The sequence below is a fragment of the Telopea speciosissima genome, chromosome 3 (assembly GCF_018873765.1).
Source record: "Telopea speciosissima isolate NSW1024214 ecotype Mountain lineage chromosome 3, Tspe_v1, whole genome shotgun sequence".
In the NCBI taxonomy this organism is placed as follows: domain Eukaryota; kingdom Viridiplantae; phylum Streptophyta; class Magnoliopsida; order Proteales; family Proteaceae; genus Telopea; species Telopea speciosissima.
The window spans coordinates 20,146,533-20,155,448 of record NC_057918.1 but is presented as its reverse complement, the minus strand read 5'-3'; the positions used below and the strand labels follow the sequence as shown (position 1 = coordinate 20,155,448).

The 8,916-nt window shown below is 40.0% G+C and overlaps 2 protein-coding genes across 2 annotated transcripts; both read right to left on the bottom strand.

Moving 5' to 3' along the window:
- Positions 1 to 1,880: 1,880 nt before the first annotated feature.
- On the bottom strand, positions 1,881 to 2,309 carry LOC122654943 (putative F-box/LRR-repeat protein 22). Its single transcript, XM_043849198.1, has one exon. The coding sequence runs from the start codon at positions 2,307 to 2,309 to the stop codon at positions 1,881 to 1,883; it is 429 nt and encodes a 142-aa protein (XP_043705133.1).
- A 2,173-nt stretch (positions 2,310 to 4,482) lies between these two features.
- LOC122654942 (F-box/LRR-repeat protein At3g48880-like) lies at positions 4,483 to 8,669 on the bottom strand. The gene is made up of 3 exons (XM_043849197.1): positions 8,383 to 8,669; positions 5,988 to 6,116; positions 4,483 to 4,975 (listed from the first exon to the last, which is right to left on the bottom strand). Exons 1-3 carry the CDS (start codon positions 8,667 to 8,669, stop codon positions 4,483 to 4,485), a joined length of 909 nt encoding a protein of 302 aa, XP_043705132.1.
- Between the last annotated feature and the right edge of the window lie 247 nt (positions 8,670 to 8,916).

Genomic DNA, 8,916 nt, shown 5'->3' with positions numbered 1-8,916 from the left:
TTTATTCAATAGATAATTAACCTATTTTTTGGTAAGCCAATAGAAAATTAGATACTAAACATAAATTGTAAAGCATAACCTAACACAGGGCCGGACCAGGTTGGGCTTAGCCTAAGGCCTCAACCGGGTCCCAGCCTGACCTTGACTTCGGGCCTGGAAATTTCAACACTAACCCACCCCGGTTGAAAAATCAAGCCAAGGCCCTGTTCGGGCTCAGAGTGGGCCAGGGCGGGCTCGGGCCGAGAGGGTCAAACTTACACTCCTAACAGAATCTCTATAATTGCATTTTGGGTAATTTTTCATGGACACCCCTTGCAGTTAGGTTGAATGGCACCTACTCTTTTCCTTCGAATTCTGGACCTTTTGCTAGAGTATTTAACTGGCTGTGTAGGATAGTGATTCTCTTACATTATTGGATTACTGGATGACTCCTATCGAAATCAAAAGACCATATAGCCCAATACACAGATATTTCTCTTTAAAAAATGCATAGGATGATTGTGTGTCAGGATGTGTGCGGCATAGCCCAATCATATTTTTTTATGATGGGTTGTGGAATATACATTTTTTGATTGGTCAACCCAGAGAAGTGATGCAATCGTAGTAATGCCATAACTAATGATCATTCCATCAATATGATGATGCTGTAAAATAAATATTGATTTAGATTGGCAATATGTAAATTGGAAAAAAATTTAATAAGAATTTTTTTTTTTACTGACAGTCAACTATCAAAAGTCTCTCTTAGGCTATGTTTGGTTGCAAGGGGAATTAAAAGGAAGGGAAGTGAAAATTTTCAAACTTTAAAAAGAAATTTTTGTAATAATTACCCCATATGATTGTATAAACTACTTAAATTCCATACCATATTTAGTAATGATACATTTTACATGTAATTGTTATTTTATTTTTTAAGCCAAAGGGAATTGGATGCAAAGTAAAGTGAAATTTAATAACCAAATATTGAATGATTTGGAGCAAGTGATATAGTCACATGGGGTAATGATTACAAAAGTTTCCTATTTAAGTTTAAAATTTTCACTTCCCTTCCTTTTAATTTCCCTTGCAACCAAACAGAACCTAAATTGTTTACATAAAAAATAACTTACACAAAGAACAAAGAATATGATAAATTAGCACCACAAGAAAGATTCTTGTTTGAATTCAAATTGTGCAATCTCTTTTCAACTCTCTTGGGTTATTTAAAGGGGACTTCTGGACCTTCACAATCATCACAACACTACTACTCACTGCAATAGCAGCAATCCCTAGAGTTGATGCTTTGGATCCATGTAAGTATCTAATGGATGAGATCAAGGTATTGGTTCCAATTTGGAAGAAAGATGTCTATTTAAATGGAGAAGTTTTGAAGGAGAAGAATTCGGACTTTTTAGAGAGGAGGAGATCAGATCGAGTTTGGGACTCTAGAAATGACCTAACCCCCCCCCCCCCCCTCCGCCCTCCCCCCTGTTTTTGCTAGGTTGGATCCTACAACTCCCACTACGGCTTGAGGAGAGCTAGGTCCCTCCCCTCCTTGTCACCGGGCCTTTCTTTAGTGTAGTAACATCATACAATAGACAATAGATGCCCTTAGCTATTACATGGAGAATTTGCAACTATGAATCTAAAAGGAAACCATGATCTTCCTCTATCTCATTGATTTAGGTTTTGAATTGTGAACCCTACCTGTAGGAAGATCACCGTGATTTTGATATAAGAGTGTCAATTTGGAACAAAAACCCAAACTAACCGTATTGGTACAAATTCGGTACGATTTCAATATGGGAAAATAGAATCTCTCTTAGTATGGTAAGATATCGATTTCTAATACAAAACCGACGATACATACTGATACCGTATCTAATTAATCAGAAGGGCAATCAGAAGGGCTTTTTATCCACGTACTCATCTAAGATTGAACCGTGAGTCAAAAAGGTGTTGATGTGAGAAGCCATCTTTAATATCTCCTCATCGTCAGCTTCGAAACCATCACAATTCCTTGCATCAAGTAGCACCAACTCTCTACATCCTTGCAATATAATCTTGAGACTCTTACGGGGTAGTGAACTCTCCTGCAGCCTCAAATACTTGATGTTTGGAAGTATAGTTGCAATAGCTGATGCTTCTTTATTGCCAACAAAACCTTTTACAGATAGAACATTGAGATTTTTGCAGTTAAGTCTGATTTGAATAAGAATTTCCTGGAAAGAATGTTGAGTGTCTCCCAAGTATAACTGCTGCAAATCCTTCCATTTACTTGTGAGTTCTTCGATAAGTTTACCATGATATGGGCTTTCATAGAAACCCATTCCGAAAGGCAACTCTAAGCATTTCAATGAAGGACACCTGGTGACACAACTTCCTTCTATTAGTATTAGCTAGAGACCGAGAACAAATTAAATATGATATGGAAATAAAAAATTAAATTTCGTGATTGGTACAGCAAACTTACTCGTTCTACAAACTCCAAAGCCTCTGGAGTGCACTCTGAAGGAAGAAAAACAGAGATAGCAGAGTTATGACTTCGTGTTATAACAATTTTAACAAAATCTGTGAGAGAAAATTTCTGTATTCGGTACTCGTCTTTGAATCTTCGGACAAAACAACGATGGGTACTACTCTGGCAGCACCACACACATGGTTGTTGTTCGTTGGAGAATTCATGATAGTAGTAGTAGTAGTAGGAGGAGATTAAATCAGGGAAATCAAGTATTTTCCAACATTGAGGATTGAGGGAGGCTTTGTACCAATACTTGCAAACGAAGGGAATATCAGAGATTCTAATCCCGCAGATTCTGATCCCAGCATCTCAAACACCTTAATCAAGCAATCCGTCTCCAACTCCTCCCACTTCCTCCTTTCCTTCTTCTTCTTTTTCTTTCTTCTAAACTTTTAGAGAGAGATAGAGAATTATAGAATGATCATTTGGTAAAAAAAAAAAAAAAAATTTATCTTATTGAAGAATGGAAAGACTGGAATGTGCCCTCTCTTCTCATATAGCAGTCTCGAATTAGTTTTGATGATCTACTTGATAGATAATAGAAAGGGGTAGTGATGTTCAGATAACCTGGACCGTTGATTCCTTAGGGCATGACAGATTAATAGGAACTAGAATTTTAGGGTTCTTCCTCTCCAGTAGGCAAAGAAACCTCTGAATCTGAAACTTCTTTAAAACCTAGCTTGTATTCATTTTAGGGAAATCTAAAAAGTTAAACCTTGAGACACAGATTCACGAGCCTCAAAACCATGAGCCAAGGGTGTCAGTCGGGCGGTTCGGTTTTTTCAGTTTTGGTGTGGGTTTCAAGAAACCCAAAACAGAATCAATAAGGTCTTTTCGGTTTTGGCTCAGTTTCAATTTTGATCTGAGTTGAACTCGGGTTTGGCACAATTTATGATATTGGTTTTAATTTTGTTCGATTTGAAACCCGGGTATAGGCAACTTTTGGGTAGAGATTAGGTAGAGTTTGGGGGTTGGTTGTAGTATTCCCTTCGTTTTGGTTCGGTCTTATTGGGAGAGCCAATCGATGGCCCGTCGGTTCGGTCCGAACCAAGCCAAACCTGAATTGTGTTCTAAAATGTAAATCGAAGACAAACCGATAAGAGGTTGGTTCGGTTTGAATAGACTCAAACAAGTCTGGTTGGACCGATTTACCGTTTAGATTTTGACACCCTTACCATGAGCCCTTAGACTTGAAACTGCCTAATGTTGAACAATTAAATATATGGCTAAACCTATAACAACTTGATCAAATGGTTGAAAGTAACCCCAACCATGAAAATATGTTACCAAAGGTTGAAATACCAATCCATGACGGGATCCAAATCCTCTATTGTCGAACTGCCCGACAGGACTGTGCTGCCCAGACACGACTCTGCATGCAATGACCGCCTTACCCCCACTTTAACTCTTGCACAACGACAATGACACTCTTCTTCTTCAACACTATTGGGTTCCACAACCCTAAGGATTCTAGAGAGAGAGAGATGACTAAGATTCTCTTGCTGATTTAAGTTTTGAAGTGTAGGCCCCTACAGGTAGAACGATCCCCGTGAATTTTTCATGTGCCATGCCCACCAAAAATGCTATGTACATTTTGCGGAAGGGTTCCTGATCCTGTAATCATCGGTCCTAGACTGAAATCACTACTATCGAAATATCTATCTCTTTCAAATTAAATGTGGCATACCTTCTATGAGAGGTTTGGAATGCATAAGATGGCAGAATAAGATAGATAGATGTGCTTTATATTAAATAGATGTTGTCATTATGAAATCTAAAGACAATTCAAACAAAGCAAAGAGCAATTTTGGTTCATCAACAACATACAGAAACATAGGGAGCTAGGCAGCAAATCTAAAACACAAAATAAAGGATCTAATTTGCAACCCTCAGGTCACAATTTGAAGAAACCTTACATTAATCCTTCTTGAATAACTGACAAAAACTCTAGCACATCATCAATAAACTGTAAGGAAATTTAATTAATCAGAGCAATAATCATCATCAATACAGCCATCCCTGTAAGAAAGACTCTCCTCATACTCCTCATACTCGCACGAACCCTCAGTCATAAAGGTCTTGATGTGAGAAGCCATCTTTAATATCTCATCATCTTCAGCTTCAAAACCTTCACAATTCCTTGCATCAAGTAGCACCAGCTCTCTACATCCTAGCAATATCATCTTCAGACTCTCAAGGGGCAGTGTAGTCTCCTTCAGCCACAAGTAATTGATGTTTGGAAGTAAAGTTGCAATAGCTGATGCTTCTTTATTGCCAACATAACCTTTTGCAGATAGACCATTGAAATTTTTGCAGTTAAGACTGATTTGAATTAGGATTTCCTTGAAAGAAAATTCAGTGTCTCCCAAGAATAACTGCTGCAAATCCTTCCATTTACTTATGAGTTCTTGGATAAGTTCACCATGAACTGACAAGAGATTGGAAGGCAACCCCAAGTATTTCAATGAAGGACACCTGGTAATTAATGACAATTCTATCTATTAGAGGGAATACAATATCAATCAATATGATGGAGAGACTATAAAAAGTTAAATTTCGTGAGTGGAGTGGTGTATATGAGTTCTTACTGGTTTGATATAAGCTCCAAAACCTCTGAAGTGCAATCAGTAGGAAGAATAACTGCGACAGCAGAGTTATGACTTCTTCTAACAAGAAGTTTAACAAAGCCTGTGGTACGTACGTACGCTGGTTACCTATCTTGATGAAGAAGAGAACTAAGATTGAAGAAGAGAAAATGAGAATTTAACGGGTACTATAGGCTCTATTGAGGAAGCCTTGCCTCAATCTCATTAGAGATGTTTGTGGGTAGATAATCAGGTGCTTCTTCATTCAATTTCAAATAATAAATAGACTAATACACCACCACATACGGTTACTCCACTTCTCACAACTTCCCCACCCCACTACCTACTAACTTCCCTCATTCCCATAACTATCTCCACTCACAATATACTCCTACCTACAAAGATATTGCTGCTACGTGCATGTGATAACAACCACTCATGGAAATTACTAAATACCCTACACTCCCTACTACCATATGATAATAACTATACCATACCCACATGAATAAACAACCTACGTATAACTACCATGCATATAACAATTCCCTCCCTCTTAATTTCAGGTCTTGTCCTCAAGACCGAGTTCTTCGGTGTCTTTCCACGTGGCGTCCTCTTCGTAACAGCCTTCAATCAAGAATAATTTCTTGCATCGATGTCCAGGCACGAACCGTTCATTACAATTATAACAAAGTCCCTTAGCCCGTCTTTCTTGTATCTCAGTTGACGTGAGTCGACGAACGGGAAGAGGTTCGATGTCGTGGAATGCTCTTTCTCTCAAGTGACTGGTCACGGGCCTCGCTAATCGAGCCAATCCAATAGCGCAGAGATAGGGTAGTTGGTGTACCGCCAATACATCTGCTCTAATATGTTCCTTCAACCCACTCATGAAGAGGCTGACTTGCCGGCTTGGAGGGAGTCGTCCGACCTTGGACAACAGCTTCTCAAACTTAGATTGGTAATCGCGAACAGAACCAACCTGTTGTAATTTCGCCAATTCTCCAAAGAAGTCCTGGAATGGGGTTGGACCAAATCTGCAGTGAAAACCGTCACAAAATTCTTGCCAACATATCATCCCTTCATCCTGCTTGAAGATTTGGTACCATAGTTGTGCGTCCCCTTCCAAATGAAAGGATGCCAATGACACTTTTTCTTCTTGATGAGTTCGATGAAATTCAAAGAACTGTTCCCTACACGTCCAACTGGTCGTGTCTTCATTCCCGTTGTATCGAGGGAAATCCAATTTGACCAACTTAGGCATAAATGATTGGTGTGTGTTGGTTGAGAGTGGAATCGTTTGTTGAGGTGGTCGGTCATTAGAAGGAGGGATAGGAGCTCTTGAGCTCTCTCCTACCGCGTTTAAAGAAGGAGCTTGAAAAGCAGTGAACCTTTCGAAAAGTTCTTCCAGTCGATTAAGAATTTTTTGTTGCCCTTCATGAAGAGTGCTTACCTCCTCTTCCAGCTTCTCCACCCGCCCATCCATATTCCGGCTTTGATACCAAGCTGGTACGTACGTACGCTGGTTACCTATCTTGATGAAGAAGAGAACTAAGATTGAAGAAGAGAAAATGAGAATTTAACGGGTACTATAGGCTCTATTGAGGAAGCCTTGCCTCAATCTCATTAGAGATGTTTGTGGGTAGATAATCAGGTGCTTCTTCATTCAATTTCAAATAATAAATAGACTAATACACCACCACATACGGTTACTCCACTTCTCACAACTTCCCCACCCCACTACCTACTACTTCCCTCATTCCCATAACTATCTCCACTCACAATATACTCCTACCTACAAAGATATTGCTGCTACGTGCATGTGATAACAACCACTCATGGAAATTACTAAATACCCTACACTCCCTACTACCATATGATAATAACTATACCATACCCACATGAATAAACAACCTACGTATAACTACCATGCATATAACAATTCCCTCCCTCTTAATTTCAGGTCTTGTCCTCAAGACCGAGTTCTTCGGTGTCTTTCCACGTGGCGTCCTCTTCGTAACAGCCTTCAATCAAGAATAATTTCTTGCATCGATGTCCGCACGAACCGTTCATTACAATTATAACAAAGTCCCTTAGCCCGTCTTTCTTGTATCTCGTTGACGTGAGTCGACGAGCGGGAAGAGGTTCGATGTCGTGGAATGCTCTTTCTCTCAAGTGCGGTCACGGGCCTCGTCTAATCGAGCCAATCCAATAGTGCAGATAGGGTAGTTGGTGTACCGCCAATACATCTGCTCTAATATGTTCCTTCAACCCACTCATGAAGAGGTGACTTGCCGGCTTGGAGGGAGTCGTCCGACCTTGGACAACACTTCTCAAACTTAGATTGGTAATCGCGAACGAACCAACTGTTGTAATTTCGCCAATTCTCCAAAGAAGTCCTGGAATGGGGTTGGACCAAATCTGCAGTGAAAACCGTCACAAAATTCTTGCCAACATATCATCCCTTCATCCCGCTTGAAGATTTGGTACCATAGTTGTGCGTCCCCTTCCAAATGAAAGGATGCCAATGACACTTTTTCTTCTTCGATGGTCGATGAAATTCAAAGAACGTTTCGCCCTACACGTCCAACTCGGTCGTGTCTTCATTCCTGTATCCGTTGTAGGGAAATCCAATTTGACCAACTTAGGCATAAATGATTGGTGTGTGTTGGTTGAGAGTGGAATCGTTTGTTGAGGTGGTCGGTCATTAGAAGGAGGGATAGGAGCTCTTGAGCTCTCTCCTACCGCGTTAAAGAAGGAGCTTGAAAAGCGGTGAACCTTTCGAAAAGTTCTTCCATCGATTAAGAATTTTTGTTGCCCTTCATGAAGAGTGCTTACCTCCTCTTCCACTTCTCCACCCGCCCATCCATATTCCGGCTTTGATACCAAGCTGGTACGCACGCTCGCTGGTTACCTATCTTGATGAAGAAGAGAACTAAGATTGAAGAAGAGAAAATGAGAATTTAACGGGTACTATAGGCTCTATTGAGGAAGCCTTGCCTCAATCTCATTAGAGATGTTTGTGGGTAGATAATCAGGTGCTTCTTCATTCAATTTCAAATAATAAATAGACTAATACACCACCACATACGGTTACTCCACTTCTCACAACTTCCCCACCCCACTACCTACTAACTTCCCTCATTCCCATAACTATCTCCACTCACAATATACTCCTACCTACAAAGATATTGCTGCTACGTGCATGTGATAACAACCACTCATGGAAATTACTAAATACCCTACACTCCCTACTACCATATGATAATAACTATACCATACCCACATGAATAAACAACCTACGTATAACTACCATGCATATAACAGCCTGTGACAGAAAAATTCTGGATTCGGTACTCGTCCATGAATCTTCCGATAAAACCATCATCGTACCACCATGAGTCCTCGTCCTCGCAGAGTGAAGGAGGGAAACGAAGTATTTTCCAACATTGAGGATTGAGGGAGGCTTTGTACCAAGACTTGCAAACGAAGGGAATCTCCAATGTCAGAGATTCTAATCCCACCATCTCGAACACCTTAATCAAACAATCCGTGTTCAACTCCGCCCAGTTCCTGCTTTCCTTCTCCATCTTTTCTCCTGGACTTAGAGATAGAATTATAGAATGAATGAACAAGAATTAACATTTGGTAATTGGATTTATAAGAGATGGATCGAGAAGATGAGAAGAGAATGATAACAGAGCCATCTTCTTGCTGAAAATTCTCCAGTAAACAGACAATCATCCGAAGGAGCACATGCGGTTGCGTTGAGTGTGTGCACAAATTGTGTCAGTGCCAGGCAAAAAAAAATGTTTTACAATCCTTTCCATTACAAGA

What these genes read in the sequence shown, in the direction of transcription:
- LOC122654943 (XM_043849198.1), bottom strand. Translation starts at nt 2,309, where the DNA reads ATGGGTTTCTATGAAAGCCCATATCATGGTAAACTTATCGAAGAACTC.
- LOC122654942 (XM_043849197.1), bottom strand. Translation starts at nt 8,669, where the DNA reads ATGGAGAAGGAAAGCAGGAACTGGGCGGAGTTGAACACGGATTGTTTG. An exon ending in TATATGCATGGTAGTTATAC is followed by an intron (nt 6,117 to 8,382) that starts GTAGGTTGTTTA and finishes TTTTCACTGCAG; the next exon opens with ATTTGGTCCAACCCCATTCC. An exon ending in GGACGACTCCCTCCAAGCCG is followed by an intron (nt 4,976 to 5,987) that starts GCAAGTCAGCCT and finishes ATTAATTACCAG; the next exon opens with GTGTCCTTCATTGAAATACT.